The sequence below is a fragment of the Macaca fascicularis genome, chromosome 12 (genome assembly GCF_037993035.2).
Source record: "Macaca fascicularis isolate 582-1 chromosome 12, T2T-MFA8v1.1".
Taxonomy (NCBI): domain Eukaryota; kingdom Metazoa; phylum Chordata; class Mammalia; order Primates; family Cercopithecidae; genus Macaca; species Macaca fascicularis.
In genome coordinates, this window is record NC_088386.1 from 86,930,010 (window position 1) to 86,950,675 (window position 20,666).

The window sequence follows — 20,666 nt, forward strand, 5'->3', positions numbered from 1 at the left end:
AATTTGTTATTTAAATAAATCCCTGATATACTACAGTAAATGAGTGTGAGTGCGTGTGTGTGTGTGTGTGATTTTTGTTTTCTTCTGAAAATGGGAAGATGTTATTATTAGAGTTTCACTGACCAAATGTATTCCATGACCAAATATGGTACACAGATGAAATAAACTAGAAAATGTATTGCAATTAGAAAAGGTTGAAATTCAGGTTTCTGACAGCTGGGTAGGGAGGGAAACCAAATAAAATATATACTTGAATCTGATCCATGACATAGCCATGAAAATAGTTCTGTTGATTAACTGAAATGTCACATTCTCACTGACGATCTCCTATAGTCCCTCAGGCAGAATTAGCCAGCTAGTCCTTCAGTGCTCCCAAATATTTATACTATCTACAATAATATATTCATTATTTTAATAAAATAATATATAATATTATTTCTCTGTAATATTTAAGGGAAGAAGAGTAGTGTTATGATTAAGAACATAGATTTTGGATTTAAACAGCTGAAGTCTAATTCCAGCCCTACCAGCTAGCTATGTGACCTTGGACAATTTATTTAGCCTTTCTGAACCCATTTCCTCATCTGTGAAACAGTAATAACACCACCTACTTTATAGAGTTGCTGTGAGAGCAAAGTAGGACAGTATTTGTAAAGTGCTGACCCACCCCAAGACACAAAGTCAATAAATAATAAGTGTAATTATGATTATTACAGAACTTGCCATATTGCATTTCAATGACTGGTTTAGGAATGACTACCTCTTTGGACTGTGAACACCTAGACAGCAGGCCCTGGATCCTGGCCTCCATCTTTCCTAGCAGAGTAGCTCATAAACAGTAAGCAATCACAGGTGTTTGCTGGAAGATACAATAGCTATGGAAAGTGCCAGACCAAATGCTTCCCCTACCCCCAGAGTCTTGTATAATGACTGAGCTATCTAGAACAAATCCTAACAGCAAAATATTAACTCTTACAATCAACATTATAGAAGGTCATTTCTACTTTTAACGCAAACTAATATTTACTGAGCACTTAATATGTGCCAAGTTTTGTTTCAGGTCTTTACATTTTATTTAAACTACTTTATGAAGTGGATATTGTATCTTCTTTAACAGATTGGGAAACTGAGGCCCAGGGAGGGTGCTGTGAACTCTGTGATTCCTGAGATTTTGTTAAGGTCCCCAGAGAGTAGAGTCCTGGCTCTTTGTCCTTTCCTTTAACCACCGAGACAGGAGGTGAGGTAGAAAAGTGACCATATATTTTTTTTTTTCTTTAGCGAAACATTTTATTTTGCAGAGCAACTCTCTTTTCTTCTCTGGAAAAGCAAACAAAAGAAATTACTGCTTCATTCATAATTTTACCCCTGCTGAGAGTTCCAAATGAGGTCCCTGGAAGGATTTCTCTCACGCAGAGCCCTGTTCAAGGATGCAAATGAAGGTTACTGAACTCCACTGAGAGTCAAAACCATCCCAAGCAGTGACTATTTTTATTGAGAGGGTTTTGAAATAGACTTTTAATACAACTTTGAAAATACATAATTCAAATCTTGTCTGTGTGCATGAAAACAATGAAATCACCTGTGAAACCATAACATTATCAATAAGCTAAATAAAATTGAGAGTAGAGGACATTAAGAATTTAAAAACGAACTTGCTCTCAAAGAGAATAGTTTTATCCCATATGATCCGTACTCTATGTTCATGACATTTATCAGTTAGTGTCCATGTTGCCTACATGAGTAAAATACACGTTTTAAAAATAAGAAAAGTCTCGGAATGACTTTACTTCAAGTAAGCTGATTGGAATCCTTCCAGATTCCACATTTGTTCCTATTGACCAGAAGTCTTCTGCCTTGGGAAAATATTTTTATTTCCCTCCGCCGTTCTAGATGTCCTACAAAGACCTGTATTAGGATGGGAAACGCTTTCTGAATCCCAAAGGAGTCCCCCCATTTGCCTGAAAGAGACAGCTAACCCATGTGTTGAGAGAGGCCATTCAAGAAGATAATGTCTCAGAATAATTTTTTCAAACATTCTATGCATACTGTCTTCTTTCAGAGTGACAGTTGCCATATGATAGAAAAAAATGTGGTTCTAAAGAGCATCATATCATTTTTCTTCTTCATACATCATAAAAGATGCAAAAAAGTCCCCTTTAAGAGAACAACTGCCTGGTACCTAGCCTATTTCTTCTTCAAAATGTTTTCTTAATGTTTACTTCCAGAATTAGACACAGAAACAGCAGAGGCCACTACACTGACTTGAGATCAATTGCTACTCTTCTCTGGGGAAGTAAATTAATTAAAAGAAAGGGGTGAAAGGCTAGGTCCTTGAAATATGAATTCTGCCTGATTTTCACTAACATTCCCATAACAATAATAACTTAAAACACATTAAGTAGAAAAACTACTTCCATCTAGGGAAAGTATCTTGATGTACTAGTAAGAATTCATATGTGAACTATATGGTGAATTTTTAAGCCAATTAATCATAAAGGTAGTTGGTGCCTGCTCAGGAGTGCTTTCCGTAGTAAAACAGGCAGCCCTTCCCTGAAAAAATACTTTGAAAAATACTAACATTGTGGAACTTTGTTCTGGAATTGAGAACGGGATTGCTTCGGCTGCTACTTTTGGAGGGAGATGATATCTGAATGGATGAAATGAGAAGTGGAGTGCACTAACAATGGCAGGTAATGCCTTCATTACACGCAAATAATAGGCAGTCATTAGATGTCTGATGAATTGTTTAGAGCCATTAGGGATACTCCAGAAGTAATAAGAATCATTTAATTCCCTTAGGTGTGAGTTTATCACTTCTTTCCTTCATTCATTCCATAAGTATTTACTGATGCTTACCATGTGCCAGGGTCCATCCCTAGGACCTGAGAATACACCATGAACATCAGGGACACTGGATTTTATGGAGCTGACAGGTTAAAAGGTAGAAACAGGTCAGGCGTGGTGGCTCATGCCTGTAATCCCAGCAGTTTGGGAGGCCGAGGTGGGTGGATCACTTGAGATCAGGAGTTTGAGACCAGCCTGGCCTATGTGGTGAAACCCTGTCTCCACCGAAAATATAAAAAATTAGCTGGGCATGGCGGTGGGTGCCTGTAATCCCAGATACTCAGAAAGCTGAGGCAGGAGAATTGCTTGAACCCAAGGGACAGAGGCTGCAGTAAGCCGAGGTGGTGCCACTGCACTCCACCCCGGACAACAGAATGAGACTCCGTCTCAAAAAAAAAAAAAAAAGAAAAGAAAAAGAAAAAGAAAGATAGAGAGAAACAAAACAAAACAAAAAGCACAATCATAAGCTAGTCAATAACCACAGGTAGTACAGGTAGTACAAATCTTCCTGGCTCTGGTCCTGTCTGCATTGAGATTAGGACATGCACAATGTGAGAAGCAACAAAGAAGGCTTCTCTTGGGAGCTCCGCCCACCCTGTTCCCTGTCTTATGGGACTGACTGGCCCAACCTTCAACATCTGAAGCACTCAATTAAAAAATGAGATTTAGAATAGGACCACTGCACTGGGGGGGGAAAGAAAAACCTGTCAGGATAATAAACACATTTTTTATGCTTCTGTTGAAAAACACTCATTTAGGTGTATTAGGCTTTAGTTATACTTGGCTATACCTGCTATCAGAATAATCAGGCAACTTAAGTGAATTGGTTTCCTTGAGAACAATGGATTTATGATTGGTTCTGTAGAACAGTGATGATCATACAGTTCTCCTGACTTTCCTCTCCCCTTCTCCCCACCCTTTATCACCACTCTCCTCCTTTGTTTTGCCTTATATAGTTTAGTGAAAAAACAAAGTCTGGAGTCTACATTTTCAATAAGCTTAGCCAATCTTATTCTCAGAAATTCTACTTCATTTGCAGTTCTGTTAAAAGGGTGCCGTGTTCCTCTAATCTTCTATGTTAAAGTGTAATAATTTGCTTTTGATATATAAGGTTTCTCTACCATGCAGAAGGAGGAAACTTAAGTTTGGCTTCATCTATTCCCTGTGGTCCTGGTTAGGCATGCCCTTTGGGTGTTATATATGTATGTTGAGGGAAGTCCCTGACCAAGGGATTGCTTGAAACACTCTGAAGAGATTTACAATTAATTTTAACATTGTACCACATATTGGAGGACATAGGACATACTTTTTTTTTTTTTTTGAAAGAGGAGCTCACTCTTTCATCCAGGCTGGAGTGCAGTGGCACCATCTCAGCTCACTGCAACCTCTGCTACCCCAAGATGATTAAAATCAGATGCCTAAAATCTGACTTTAGGCATTAGATTTTAAATGTCTGTGCTGTTGAACTGGAATTCACACTTAGGATTCAGATGTTTGGATGTTATTGCACAGCCTGTGTTGAACATATTTTGCAAGTGGATCCATTGTTGCATGTGTGAACCATTGTTACTGCTCCTATTAACCAGTGTGACCAGATTCTGAAGAACATGGGTATGGGATGGAGCCAATTTGGCAGCACTTGGGGATGGATTACTCCTTGTTACTCTCCTGGGCAGGATCATGCAGTCGATGATAGCAGAAAAGCCAGGTAGCTGTAGGAGAGCAATGCCAGGTGGTCCAGTTCCATGCCAGGCAGGTGGAAGAAATGCTATTGGAGCACACTGGGGTACAACTCCAGGCCACACAGCGTAGGCGTGGCAGGCCAGGGAACACCAAGAGCAACAGACTTCTCCATTAGAAGGGAGGTCTTGTGAAAGAAATGTGTCTGTCTGTCTGTAAATTAATAATCAGGACAGAATGTCAGGTGTTATAATCAAAAGCTGTGTCTCAAATTAAAGAAAGGCCTTCACACAATGTAGAAAGAAGACCTTTGATACTCACTAAAACGCATCGTTAACATGGGCCCTAGAATAAAATACCTCTGCCAGCACAGTGGCTCATGCCTGTAATCCCAGCACTTTGGGAGGCCGAGGCAGGTGGATCACCTGAGGTCAGGATTTCGAGACCAGCCTGGCCAATACGGTGAAACCCCATCTCTACTAAAAGTACAAAAAAGTTAGCCAGGCTTGGTGGCAGGCGCCTGAAATGCTATCTACTCGGGAGGCTGAGGCAGGAGAATCGCTTGAACCTGGGAAGCAGAGGTTGCAGTGAGCCGAGATGGCATCACTGCACTCCAGACTCGGGTGAGAGAGTGAGACTCTATCTCAAAACAAAACAAAACACAACAAAACAAAAGAATAAAATGTCTATACGCTCTGAAGAGATCTAAATTTAATTTTAACATTGCACCAAATATTGGAGGACATAGGACGTATTCACCTTTTAAAAAAATTTTTTTGAGACAGGGTCTCACTTGTTTGCCCAGGCTGGGGTGCAGTGGCACGATCTCAGCTCACTGCAACCTCTGCTACCCCGGCTCAAGTTATCCTTCCACCTCAGCCCCGCAAGTAGCTAAGACCAAAGATGCTCACCATCATGCCTGGCTAATGTTTGTATATTTTGTAGAGATGGGGTTTCATCATGTTCCCCAGGCTGGTCTCGAGCTCCTAAGCTCAAGCGATCTGCCCACCTCAGCCTCCCAAAGTGCTGGGATTACACCATGCCTGGCCATATTCACCGTTTAACTGCATATTCCTCTCATTTTTTTTTTTTTTAAATTCCAGGGTTCTGTGATATAGTAGTTATCTAATGCTTGTCTGGATGGTTCTGTCTCAGGGTCACTCATGAGCCTGCATTTGAGCCCTGAACTCGGGATGCAGTCATTTGAACATCTGTCTGAACGCTTCTGAGATGGCTCACTTAAAACAGCTGCTGGCAGGAGGCCTCAATTTGTACCACATGAACGTCTCCAAGGGTTGCCTTAGTGTCCTCACAACATGACATCTGGTTTTTCCCAGAACAAGTGATCTAAAGAGCCAAAAGCCACCATGTGTTTTGTCACTAATCATGAAGACACACACACACACCACCACTTCTGTCATATTTTAGAAGTGAATCATTAGGCTAGCCCACACTTAAGTGGTGGGTGGGAATTAGGTTCTATCTTTCGGAGGAAGAACTGTTGAAGAATTTGTGGACACCTTTTAAAATCTCCACATATAGTATTCATCTAGAACGTCAGGAAATGTGGTGTAGTCAAGACTGGGTACAAGAATTATGATACCCAGAGCAAAATGAAAACGCAGGACCCCTCTTTAAGAGTTTCCAGACAGCGATAACAGAGCATTAATCCAAGTGTGGGTCCTCTGAGGCATTGGGCCCTGTGCTATGGCCCAGGTCCCACCCCATGAAGCCAGCTCTAGCTATAGTGGTTAAGCGCATGAGCTTTGAAATTACGAGTTTGAGTCCCAGCATACAAATTTGAGTCCCACTGCATACAGATTATGTAACTCTTGGGGAAATTAATCCAGCTGAAATTCAACTTCCATTTCTCTAAAAGGGGTATGATTAATTTACCTATCACTTCGGATTCTTGTGAGCATTAAAGCAAGTCAGTATTGGCCTGGCTTATTATTGTAGGCATTTGATAACTTGTCAATATTATAATGATTACCTTTAAGGAGCTTTAGTGGTAGAGAAGAAAAAAGGACTGAACTGATAACTAGGATTGGTGATTTAGTGGATTATCATAAACTCCTTAAAGTGGGAATAGCACCTTACGCTTTCTGCAGTACCAACATCTCTTTGACTTAGCATGGATTCCTGCATTCAGGAGTTTGAAAAACATGGCCTGTAAGCTACAACAAGAATGGCTAAGAAGATGTATTTCAGAAATGGCACGTTTTCAGCATTCTAAAAGGTAGGACCAAATATGGATTTTAAGAAAATCTACATAAGAAGATCAGTATTTCATTGGTTGTTGTAATACTAGGCATTTATCAGCACATTAGAAATGGTTGCCATGAACTACTTTCTATTAATAACTCGGTTGAGACTGAATATTAAATGGGAAATTTCTCATAGCAGTATTCTCTTTGGTTGGCTCAAACAACAAAAACAAAAACTATTCCTGGATGAGGCCTTCATACTGGCAAAATGACTTCATGAAACACTTTATAGCTTCAGACAGGCCTCTGCTTCCTTTCTTACGCAGCTGAGCATGACTCAGTAAAAGCCAGCAACAATCCTTTGGCGTTTATACAAACTCCTCAGCCACAGCTCAGGTGTGCCAGGGTGGGCGCTCTAGCAATCCCACTTTGAAGATTCTATTTCAAACCAGATAACTGGCCTTTTAAAAGTTGACTGTTCTCATAAGGACTTTCTTCTACTAAGCTCTTAACCAAAGCATATTGCTGGGCCAAGACATCTTTACTCATCTGAAAAAATCCCACGCACCAGCCCATGAAGTAGAGTCCATGGAATCCAGGAAGTGTAGCACTGGGCTTTGAATTACTACTGACCTGCTGGGAGAGTTAATGTAGGTTCCAGAGGTGCCGCACCTGCCTCTTCTGAAAAGATGATATCATCAAAGACTTGAGTAAGGAAAGTAGGCAGAGGTGCGGGTTATTTATCTGGATGAGCAGACAAACAGGAAACATTAAGAAATATAGCAAGAGTTGGGTTCTTTTCACAAACACATTAACATCAAAAAATAAACGAGCCAACTATAAGTGTGATTAGAGGTTTTTTTTCTTAACTCTAGGCGGCGTTGTGTTCTTAGCAATAGTCTTTTTCTCAAAGAACTTTATTTATTCCCCACTCCAAAATTAGTTCCTTAATTTGAAACAGCCATAAACAAACATTACTAAAGAAATCCCTTGGGCTCTTTTCTCCCACACCCTATCCCCCCACACATGTTTTCTGCTGCTTTGTTTGTTCTCAGTTCTTTTTCCCTTTGTGCTCAACAGAAGGGCCTGCAGTGATTTGGCTTTCTGAAATCCCTTCATAAGTTTCTTGAAAGATATTTAAATTCCATTTTGACAGGAGAGAATTAAATTCACATTAATTTTCATCAATAATGAATTCAATCTAAACAAACTTCAGTAACATCAAAGTATGGATTTTAGTTCTCTACTGGTTAAAAAGGTTGCTCGCAGCTCTCTAATTCTTTTATTGGCCTACTGTAGCCTACTGCTGTTCCGGGAGGATGAATGGAGCCTCTAATCAGAGCAGCTGTCCCAGCAACCTTGGAGAGAGATTCCCTCGCACCTCTTCCTCCACTACTTCTCTCTTCATTTTCTTCGTTTCCAATCTTTGCCAACCCCCTTTTTCCTCCGTACCTTTGTTTCATCTCCATTTCCCACTCCATATCAATGAAGAATTCCATAGCGATTTGGCTTTCCTCTTCAAACCCATCCCAACATGATCTTCAAAAAAGGGAATGTGCTGGTGATGTCCCTGGTTGCTCTGGCCTTTCCCGTGCTCTGCTGTCTATCACAGGGGACTGCATTTTCCAGTTCCCTTGCCCTCTGGCTTCCACATAGGCTGAACCGAAGGAAGGCATAAACAGAAGAGTGGAGGGTGGGAAGACGGAGGAAGCCAGGGAATTTCACCTCCTCTCTTGTCTGTTTTGATGCTGTCTCTGGCAGTGGCTGCTTCTCTATGATTTTAGCTGCTGGCCAACAGCCCCTCCCTTCAGTCTCAGTATCTGTCAGGAATGCTCCCCACTGTGCTTCTGACTTCTCCTATCTTCCAGGCTTTGGTAACACCATCTTCTCCCTGAGTTTCTCCAGCCCCAGGGGAGTTAGTGGCTTCTGACTGCTGTTATTCTTTCGGTTACCCCACTGCTTAATTCCTGGGTTCTGCCTCTTCCATCACAGGTATGACAACTTCCTGGCCAGGCATGGTGGTTCATGCCTATAACCCCAGCAAACTGGGAAGCCAAGGCAGGAGGATTGCTCAAGCCCAAGAGTTTGAGACCAACCTACTCAACAAAGTGAGACCTATCTCTAAAAAAATATAAAATATTATCCAGGTGCAGTGGCACACATCTGTAGTCCCAGCTACTTGGGAGGCTGAGATGGAAGGATTGCTTGGGCCAAGGAGATTGAGGCTGCAGTGGGCTGTGATTGTGCCATTGCACTCCAGCCTAGGCAACACAGCGAGACCCTGTTTCAAAACCAAACCAAACCAAACAAACCAAAAACGCCAAAAAACAAGTTCCGGTATTAAATTCCTCGTGTTTGAGACACCTACAGTGGTTTCTGTTTTAATTGGGCCCTGACCAAAATAGGGGGTTCAAGATTACAACATCTCAGATAACAGTTCTCTAGAGCAGAATGTTGGACAGCATTACTTTATTCTATGTTCCTTGGAGTTCTTATACACATGATAAGCCACAAAAACAAACAGCTATTAAAATTCAATGCCCAAGGTAAGTTTGGGGTGAGGTAAGGTGAGAAAGACTAAGGAAGCAGATGGAGCATCGTTTCCTCTGTGCACCTGGGGCATCTGTGGTTTTCACTCTCCCAGACATGGAACAGAGGATTTTCTGACTTTGCCTTGCTGATATGGGCTTTACAGCAAGATGTTTCATGAGATTTGCAAGTCACTTTCCCTTTCATTCCCATCTGAGTGGGCACATCCTGTCTGCTTCGCACTACTGCCTCTGTACTCCAGTAATGTGTTTTTCATCATCACATGTCCAATAATTTTGAATCTCACCTGATAGCAGCATCCCCTGGCTTATAAGTGTGGGAAATATTTGCTATGGAGGAGTGATTTGTAGCACTTTGTGAGTCAAAGACCTTTTGGGAGAATCTAAGGGATGGTCAAAATCCTTTCCGCAGAGAAAAATGCACACATACCATGATTGTGAGTGAGCCTGTGTACATCTATGTGTGTTCATGAGGTGCATACACACGCAACGACACACACTTTCCCATAAAGCTTGTCAATCCCAGATTCAGAACCCTACCCCTACCATGTATGGTCCTTGGCCATATATTCTTCTTCTATCCACATTCAGGATGCCCTAGGTAGTGCCTATTATGTAACTATAGTTTTATAAATAACTTAATTTCTTCCAGTTTACCTCCTTTTAAGAGATGAATTAAACTTCAAAACATGGAGTCTGTCAGACACTATTTATGTGTCAGATACTTTGGACTCACCCTAAGGAAGATAGTTCCATGTTTCACTTGTGTAAAAAGATGTCTCTCTAGTGACATTAAAGGATTCTGTATGTGAAACTGTAATTTCCTCCTGCTGTTTTAAGATATTCCTCTTTCTTATTGGCACCACATGAGATAAAGTTCGGTGACTGGGGCAGAGATTTATGAAGTGTTATTGTTGAATATATGTGTATGTTGCTTTCCTGTGGTGAAAGACCCGTAACCCAAGACTTCCATTTTGGGATTGATTTGGGGCCTAGTGTAACACGTACGCTGTAATAAGTCACGGCAGATGCTGTCGATTTACTTCCTGCTGTCCCATGTGGGTTCCAGGGTGGATAATTTTGCTCATTCTTTTGGCCTTTGCTGTGGCTTGTCAAAAACTGGACTCATGTTCATAACTCTGAGAAGTGCTCAGCTGTGAAATAAGTACTGAAAAGATGAAAAGCAATTGATCCTGAGTCATTGTGATCATTCAATCCTATGTAAGCAAGAAATAAGTATTTAAAGTGTCCTAATAAATCTTCTCTTTGAGCTTAAGCATTTAGAAATGTAGAATACTTATAGACTGACTTGTGAAGGAAGATTAGGAAAAACATATGTATTGGCTCTGAAATAGAGATAGAAGTTATTATGAAATATTAGTGATAAGTTGAGTGGGGTCAGCCTAGTGCATCTGTTTCTGCAGAAGTGGGAATTCTTTAGCATCAAGGTATGAGAGTGTATAGCAGAAGTACAGGAGATATCAATTCAATCACTGTCTAGAAATAAAATATCTGCTTTATTTAAACATCATAGCGATTTATTATATTTTTGCTTTTTGCAACTATTACACAAAAATTATTGGGGTTTGCTATAGGAAGATGGGGTAATCTTTCAAAGTGCGTGATAACAGCTATGAAGGAGCCATGAAAGAAGATACTGGAAACACTTGGTATTCATTCATTCGTGCACACATGCATACAGGCATGCATACAAGCATTATTGAGTTCCCACTATATTCCAGGACTTATGTTAAACACAGCATTGGAAAATAAATAGACATGATTCTGCCCTCAAGTTTGTCTCAGTGTAGTGAAAGAGACTGATAATTGAATAGGCAGTTTGATCATGGTGTTATATACTCCATGATAGAGGCAACAGAATTTTATTGGAGCACTGAATAAGTTCTCTTTTCTTGTTTGGGGGATCAGGAGACCTTTTCAGAGGAGGTAACGTTTTCCGTCTCAACTAAAAATACACACACACACACAAATTAGCTGGGCATGGCGGTACACTCCTGTAATCCCAGTTACTCAGGAGGCTGAGACAGGAGAATCGCATGAACCCCAGAGGCGGAGGTTGCAGTGAGCCGAGATCATGCCACTGCATTCCAGCCTGGGTGACAGAGCGAGACTCCGTCTCAAAAGAAAAAGAAAAAGAAAAAGAAGGCAGTAGGATGCCATGTGTCAGAGGAGTCAAATGCTACGAGGACCCAAAACTCCCTTTAAGATGTGGCAACTGGTGGGGCACAGTGGCTCACACCTGTAATCCCAGCAGTTTGGGAGGCTGAGGTGGGAGGATCACTTGAGCCCAGGAGTTTGAGACCAGGCTGGGCATAGGGAGACCCCCTCCCTAAAAAAATAAAATTAGCCACCAGGTATGGTGGCATGCGCCTGTGGTCCCAGCTACTTGGGAAGCTGGGGCGGGAGGATAACTTGATTCCGGGGTTGCACCACTGCCCTCCATCCTTGGTGACAGAGTGAGACCTCATCAAGAAAAAAAGAAAAAAGGAAAAAGAAAAAGATGTGGCAATTGACAGGGCACTGCAGACCTTGGCAAGATCAGTTTTAATGTACTCATAAGAGCAAAGGACTGGAGTGTGAAAGGGAAGTGAGAAAGTAGACAGAAACCATATACTAAACTTTAAAAAATTTGACTGGTGGGTAGAGAGCTGTTAAGATCCAGGCTTCTTTTTCAATAAACATACAAATTTCACTTTGTCACCTCTAAATTCTTATCAGATAGAGCCCCATTCTCCCAGAAGATCACAGCTTAAATTTCTAGATACTTCCACCTACCAAACTGATTTCTTAAAACTCTGCTTATTTACATTATAAAAGCAATCTTTTTTCAAAAATATATTTACCATATAGTATATTATAAAACATCATCCAGTACCTGAGACTTTGATATGCCCTCCACACACTAAGGTTACTAATGAAGATAGAGTTCACCTGGACATCTCAGTGATAGGGGTAGGAGGGGGTATAATCTTTAAGTTCCAGAATTTATTTCAAAAGCAAAAAGTTATGGATAAACTATTGAACAGAAACCAGGTAGAACTATGTTGGTTGCAATAGCAACTAGGTTAGGAAACAGCTAGTTTGGAGTTTGAAGATTTCATATGTATTAGTTTGGGCTGCTATAATGAAAATACCATAGGTGGGGTGACTTAGACAATGTTTATTTCTCATGGTTTTGGAGACTGGGAAGTCCAAGATTAAGTCACTGACAGATCTGGTGACCAGTGAGGGCTTGCCTCCTGGTTGGTAGGCAGCCACCTTCTTGCTGTATCCTCACATGGCTGAGAGAGTGAACACTGGTCTTTCTCTTCTTATAAGGAAACTACTCCCATAATGGGGGTTCTACCTAATCACCTCCCAAAATCCTACCTTCTAATACCATCCCATTGGGGGTTAGTGTTTCAACATATGAATTTTGAGAGGACATAAACATGCAGTCCGTAATACCATATATAAGTCATCACATATATGTATTGGGCCAGCCATTTTTGAAGGCTCTAGCAGATACATGTACCACCCCCTCCCCCATCTCTATCAGCTCTACCTAAAATCTTGACTTTATTCTTTCTTTTGCATTAAGGTAAGCTCATCAAACTGGCCCAAGGATCTTGGATGCATCACCCTTGGCAGATTGTGTTTCTTCTTTGAAATTCTTCTTTAAAGTGGCCCTCATTGCCAACCACCAAGCCTGCAATGGGGAGATTTCCCCCCAGCACTCCTACCCACGCCTCCCACCCTGTATACTACCTTGGACACATGACATTACGATATGGAAAGAAGAATCTCTTCTGGAAAAGAGTGCAATAAAGAAACCCAAGGACCCTGTACTCAAAGCAAATGTTCTCCATGGGTGATTAGTATAAACCCTCATTCAGCATGATTTGCTTATCAGATTTGCCAGTCTCTAACATGACCTAATGAGAAAGATCAAGTACTGAAATGTTCTGATGGAAGAGTATTGGAAAAACCACTCAAGCAATATTTATCTATTTATGTTTTCAGTTGGGCCAATTCAGAAAAACAACAAAAATTTGCAGGCCACATATTTTGTCCAAGATGAAAATAGCTTTATTATTTTTTCCTGATTATAAAAATAATACATATTTATTATTACAAAACTTGAAAGTTATTTGTATGAAAAGAAGTAAATATAGCTTGAAATCTGAAAGTCCATAGTGGGCCACAGTTTAAAAGGCAATTCAAGTTGTTTCTTTAGTATTTTACTTGACTGGCTAGAAAAATGTTGATGAGTGACTTTTAGCCACTAAATTTTTGAATATTTGAAATTCGATATTTAAATGTCTGGAAAAGAGGAACATAAAAGCCGTTTTCTAATCTTTTACTCAGAATTGAAATCCTGGATTGTGCTGTAGCCCTTGAGCCCCAGGTTGCACATTACTGATTTTAAAACACTTGGAACAACACAGAAGGGGTCAAGGGGGCTGGTGAGGCCTGGGGGAGCCTGGAAACAGCATCAGGGCCCTTGCTGCCTTGGGACTGGAGGGACGTTACAAAGGAAGAGGCAGTATATCCGAGGAGACAAAGACCTGAAGCTAGACCCTATCTTCTAGGAGGTCAAAGACCCTCACCATCATGTTTACCATCCTGTTGTAGTGACAGGGCTAGCACAGGATTAAATAGATACTCAGTAAATACTTCTTGATGTAGGACAAATTTCATCTACTTCATTCTGTGGCCCTGGGGTAGTGGTGCCTGATCACAAGTCACTAGAATGGAAGGAGTCCTCAGGGTTGAGACTGTTATATGTCTGATAATCTAGAACGATTACAACACCCATCAAAGTTACCCAGTGGGACTAAAAGTACCAAGGAGCTTACGTACCAAAAATAAAGAGCTTCTTCTTCCCCTGCCCAGGGTAAACCTTCAGGGTGATAGCTGCTTTTGACTGATAAAGATTTATAAAGCAAACTATAAAATTACAAAACATGATTTTCAATTTAATACAACTGTGGACTTGAAGAAACATGCAGGTCTCTGAAGGAACCCCTCAGAGAGTAGACAAGAGTTCTGAGGAGACTAGGAACGAAGGACTTTTTGAAGCAATTTATAGACCCAACGCCCCTGAGGGGAAAATGTTTGGGGCCCATGAGCTGTGTCAAGATTATCTCAGGTCCAGACTCAAGATCTATGGGAACTTTGTAGCATTCCCAGTCACTGAGAGGGGTTTTGGGGGCAGATGAGGTTGGGGCCTGGCAAGAGGGCCCCTAAGAGTGTAAGACAAGCTTCTGCTCCCTGCTCTTACTCATATTGGCACGAATGGGTTTCAGGAAAAATACCCATAGTGTAGCATGTGTCTAATGGGAAGGATTATGCAGGTATCTTTATTTAGTAAAGGCCATGCTTGTCCTGGGGAGGTGGGTTGCTTGTCAACACCCTGACCTCCATGGTCTGATTCTTCCTCTGCATGAGATGGGCTGTGCTTTTGGTGCTACTCTCTATAAAGTTTTTCCAGTTTTATTCAAAGCTTAAGAAGAGCATTCCTACGAATCCATCAGCAAGAACTGCTTTTGTCCTACCTTGTGCTCTGGAAAGTCTTTAACGAGAATCTGAAATTCTTGGCTGAGATTATAGGCTAACTGGATTTACCTAACATAGTAACTCATGAAATTAGTTCATCAGTCTAACACTATTGAGCACTTTCTATGTTCCGAGGCTCTGAGGACACAATAGTGAACCAAACTCCACCCTCATGGAGCTTCTCATATTGTACAGATGTCAATGCAGCTGAAATAATGGGCAATTAACCTTTTGCTTATATTTCTAATTTAAATTTTGGTTTATTCCGTCAATGGCCCCTAAACCTAGAGTTATGCCATTTTGGTTGTTAATACAATAGGATATTTTTGAGTTATACACAATTACCTTTCTCTATCAGCATTTTCATATGCTAACACCTGTGATGAATGTATGTGCCAGATCAAATATATGGATTTAGTTTTAGGGACTGAAGCAGAAACAGACTATTACATCATATATTTGCTAAATTACTTTTCATTTGGTATAGGCGGCCAGTATTTTTTTTCCTTTGCCATAATATTTGCTTTTCCTTGCAGTACTCCTAGGGTTTCCCCAGCAACGAGATGACAGCTCCCGAGTTATCATTAGAAAAATGAAAATGATTTTTTAAAAAGATTGGGAAAAAGTATAGCCATTTTTCATATTGATTTATTGTTTCACAGCTAGGTTTTGCCATCATAGTCCTAACTGGCTGTAGCATGAGAAGAAATAAAAGAGACAATTATTTTACTAGTTGAAATGACAGAATGCTAAATTATAAAATGTCAGGGGAAAAAATTTAGGCAATTTAAATTTCCTGGCAATGGGTCTATAATTTATTTGAGGCTCAGAGTACTCTGAGCTGTGGAGAAATGCATTTTGTGGAGAAAAAAATTATACTTTTTCACTGCCTGATTTTAGTGCTCAAATTACATTTTTTTTTTTAAAAAAATAAAGAATTGTTCTTGATTTTCAAATAGTCTAGTACAGTACCTACAAGGGAGCCTATTTGTGAGCTTTTCAAATTCCTCCCTTTATCCTCAAATAGCTTTAGTAAATTTTCTCCCTGCCTGGGATAAGTTCCATCGGTCTTTTTACCTTCAAATATTCTTGATGTCATTTATCTATAGTTTGTTAAATACTTAGAATAAGAGTTGTGATTTTACCGCTGAGTCTTGGAGGCTGACAATGCTATAGAAACTTTTTTTTTTGGTAATAGTTAATCTTAATTTCAAATAATACTTTAAACATGAAGCTCTTATTTTTAAAGCACTCTTTAAATATATTTTAAAAGATTTTCTTTTGTATGAAGCTATTTAAGAAATAGCTAACTCAGTGCTTACTGCATTTAGAGGACTATCCTAAACTAAGAGACGTATACTAAAGAAATAATACAGTACACTTGACCCTTGAACAACTTGGGAATTAGGGATGCTGACCCTCCATGCAGTCAAAAATTCACGTATAACTTAAACTTAACTACTAATAGCCTACTGTTGACATATTAGCCTTATTGATAACGTAAGTGGTCTATTAACACATATTTTATATTGTATCATATATTGTATTCTTACCAAAAAAAGTAAGTTAGAGAAAAAGGAAATGTTATTAAGAAAATCATAAGAAAGAGAAAATAGATTTGCTATTCATTAAGTGGAAAGTCTTCATCCTCATCCTCTTCACGTTGAGTAGGCTGAGGAGGAGGAAAAGGAGGAGTGGGTCTTGTTGTCTCAGGGGTGGCAGAAGAGGAAGAGCTGGAAGAGGTGGAAAGGAGGCAGAAGAGGAAGCCACACTCAGTGTAAGTTGCCTGCCTCAGCTTCATCATCTCTAAAATGGGATTATGATATAACCTACCTCGTTGGGCTGCTGTGCGGCTTCAAAGAGTTAACACATATGTAGAGCATTTAGAATATTTCCTAGGACAGTCAGCTCTCTAAGACTGATCTTACCTCAGTCCTGGTGTTTTCAAACTGATTGACTAGTTTTATCTAGAGGCCTACTATCTAGCTGGAGAAGTCAAACATCCAGAAGAGGATACATAAAAAGATTTCATGACCTGGGGCAAATTAATAGGTACTGAGAGGATGTGGCATTCAGATGCTACCATAGTAAAGAAAGCAGAATCTAATTCAAGATGATGGTTAGGAATAGGCGAAAACTGAATTTAGTTTGAAAGGATAAGTAATGGCTGGGAATAGTGACCCACACCTGTGATCCTAGTGCTTTGGGAGGGCGAGGCAGGAGGATCACTTGAGGCCAGGGGCTCAAGGCCAGCCTGGGCAACAATAGTGGGACTCCCATCTCTACAAAAAATACAAATAAATTAGTCGGGTATGGTAACATGCACCTGTAGTCCTGGCTGCTGGGGAGGCTGAGGCAGGAGCATTGTGGAGAGGATTGTTTGAGTTCAGGGTTACAGTGAGCTATGATTGTGCCACTGCACTCCAGCCTGGGTGACAGAACGAGATCCTGTCTTTATTTTATTTTATTTTTTTAAAAAAATATATGTAAAGCAGGTGAAAACTGTTTGGGTGGGTATGTGAGAGAGAAAATACGGCAAAAACAAAGACCGAGAATTTTAAAGACAGAGAGTCTTTAACACATGATGTAAAATAACTAAGGACAAACAGTATGAATCTCTGGCCAAAACTGTAAACTTAGTAGAACAAAGACAGAGCCAGTGAGAAAATCTAAAAGTATGACTTCCAGTCCACTTTTATGTTTGCTACATCAAAATGAGGCAGAGGCAGGTCATACGGTTCTTTCGTCAGTCTTCTTCTCAATGTTGAACTCCTTTTAATTTTCTTGAAAGGGCTCAAGTAAAAGCAACTAAGAAAAAATAAGTCTTACATGCCTAGTGGTAATTCTCTTCCTGGGACACACTGAGATATGCTTTTAATTCTACATTTTCCACAAGAATGGCAAGATTTCAATTGAATGAATTTAAATTGTTGCATGTTTCCATTGAGGCAAAGCACACTTCTTGTATTCTTTTACTGCATTCATATAATTTGATAATTTATGTTTTTCACCCTAAATCTCAATAAGTTTTCTACTTTTTCTTTCTTTCTGTTTCCTCCAAATAGATTGAGGAGAAAGTAAAAAATGCCTTTGTAATTGATGGACTTTTTACCTATTCCTTGTTTTTTTTTTTTTTTTTTTTTTTTGAGGTGGAGTCTCGCTTTGTCACCCAGGCTGGAGTACAGTGGCGCGACCTTGGCTCACTGCAACCTCTGCCTCCCGGGTTCAAGTGATTCTTCTGCCTCAGCCTCCCGAGTAGCTGGGACTACAGGAGCATGCCACCACGCCTGGCTAATTTGTGTATGTTTAGTAGAGATGGGGTTTCACCATATTGGCCAGGCTGGTCTCGAACTCCTGACCTTGTGATCCACCTGCCACGGCCTCCCAAAATGCTGGGATTACAGGTGTGAGCCACTGAGCCCAGCCTGTTACCTATTCTTGACAATTGTGAGAATAACTTTAATCTGCTTTTTATGATTTCAAAAGTTGCTGATTGATTGGTTTTTGAAAAAAAATGGCCAGGAAGGTAAAAGTGTTTTAAAACCTCATGGTATGTCTTCATAAGCTTGGGTTTTGAGATTTATGAAAACTAGGTAAACAGTATTTTTAAAAGAGAGGCATGGTTTTTCTCTAGAAATATTTTTAGCTAATAACTTGGTTCATTTTCTTAGTGTTTATTAGGATGTGTTCTACAGTTTCTATTATTTTCTTTTTAGAACTTGCTAAAAACAGAGAGAAAGTCTTAATTGTCCCCACTATGCTAGGTCCCTCTAGAGGCAGAACTGTTCTGACATAATTCTGTCCTATCCCTTTCTTGAGTCAGGAGTTTCAAAACTTTCGTTCTGGCAGCTAGCTCTTTCAATAGACCTACTCAGTACATAGTTGTCTCAAACCTACTTTTTCTAAAATCTGGCCACATCCCAAGATCAAAAGTTTATAGAATTTCCCCACTCTTCAATTTGTTTACATTTTATATTCATGAACCTGCCATCTGCATTTCTGCTATTTTTGAAAAGCTGAACTGGACAGTAGAGGTCAGAAGTTCCATGAACTGTCAAACTGCTATAAGCAGTCACTTCAGAACCTAAACTCAGACAAGCAAAATGGAGAAGTGAGTCTAACACACATCACCAGGTAGCAGGTTCATATGTTGTCTGTTGTGAAGGCTGGGATCTCCAGGGTTTTCATCATGCTAGGTTATCAAGGTCTGAGGTAGGGTGCTTGATAGTTTGTGGTGAAGACTATAGAGTCAGATTTTCTAGGTTCAAATTCCAGCTCTGTCACTGTTCTAGGTGTCTATCGCTATGCAACCACCACCCGGATGACAATCTTTTATTATTATCACTTACGTTCCCGGGGCCTGACTTGGCTCAGCTAGGTTTTCTCTCTAGGTCTCTCAGGCAGCGTGGTCAGTCAGAGTTCTTTCAAAAGCTCGCCAACTCACATGCCTGGTATAAGTTGTACTGGCAGTAGACTGGGTCCTCGGCTGGCACCATCAGCCCAAACACCTACACATGGGCTTCCCTGTGGCTTCAGCTTCCTCACAATATGGCAGCTGGGTTCCAAAGGTGAGTGTCCCAAGGGAGAGCCAGGTGAAAACTTTGTCTCCTTTTATGACCTAGGTTTGGAAGTCACATAGCATCACATCTGCTGTATTCTATTTGTTACAATCAAATCACTAAGTCCAGACCATATTCAAAAGGAGGGCAATTAATATCCACTCTCCAATGGGAGTCTTCAAACCACATAGCCATGTATTCCCTGAAGACCTCTCTGTCTTTGGCTTTGCTGGTCTGTAAAACAAGGATAATGAGAGAAACTTGCCTCACAAAGTTTTTGCGAGGATTAAACAAAGAACAGTCCCTGGTACCCAGTATGTGTTAGTTTAGGACATTATCGCACCACCTGTACATCTGAAGTGATGCTGATGGTGACATCTAATGACGGGGCAGTTCCCAGCAGATACAGTCTGTGAAGGTCCCACCTTTCCAAACTCTACTAGTGGCATTTAACAAATCCCAGCGCCTGTGGTTCTCATGCCAGTGGGAACAGTTACTATATATGGTCTGAATTCTTTAGTTCACCTCACTTTAGTGACAGTTTCCAGATACAGGTCAGTCCATTTAAAACTGTCCCATTTATGGCAATTTATTTCATTACAGGATAAAGTAGTTAGAACCATGAGTAATAATTACTGTGTCTACGGTGCTTTTAACACCTCACTCAAGTAATCCTCACCTCACCCAGTGAGTAAGTTTGAATGCGCACCCTTCCCTGTGCGGAGATGAAGAAACCAGGACCTGGGTCAAGAGGATTGTTCTAAATTCTCCAATGAGGCAATAGGGCTTGAGTGAGAAGGTGTGTGTGTGTGAGGTGTCCCGATTCTGTGGCCCCTACATGCCTGTATAATATACCCCATCACTGATCATTACTCAGGGCCAGTTAATACACTCTATTCAAATATGTATGGACATTTCAAATTTCTTTTAAACTATCTTTCATTTATCTATAACATAAAGAATTGGCCAGTAGCTATTACCCACAATGTGAGATCAAGTAATTTAAAAGATACTAAAAGCCTTGTAAATGAAGAAACACCACACCACTCAGTATTCTTTTTTCTTTTTCTGTGAAATTAATATTTTCTGATATTCTTGGCATCCAAACATTTTCATCTTGGGGAGGAGGAAAAATTGAGACTTACTTCCACTCTTTGCCGGAATGTGCCCCCAGGCTGGCTTCGAGTTGTCAAACGTTGTATTTCTCATTTTATGTCAATAAGTCTGGAAGAAAAAAGGTAGAAAGACTGCCTTCCGTGGGGGCCGCG

At 40.4% G+C, this 20,666-nt stretch overlaps 1 protein-coding gene across 1 annotated transcript in view; it reads right to left on the reverse strand.

The window, feature by feature from the left end:
- The window catches only part of LOC123568022 (uncharacterized), a 54,020-nt gene that overhangs the window by 32,501 nt on the left and 853 nt on the right, over positions 1 to 20,666 (reverse strand). Inside the window, exons 3-4 of the mRNA XM_074008564.1 lie at positions 20,544 to 20,622; positions 7,365 to 7,475 (exon numbers count right to left, since the gene is read on the reverse strand). Coding sequence (XP_073864665.1) covers positions 20,609 to 20,622 — 14 coding nt within the window. The 3' untranslated portion in view covers positions 7,365 to 7,475; positions 20,544 to 20,608. The remainder of the gene's footprint in view (positions 1 to 7,364; positions 7,476 to 20,543; positions 20,623 to 20,666) is intronic.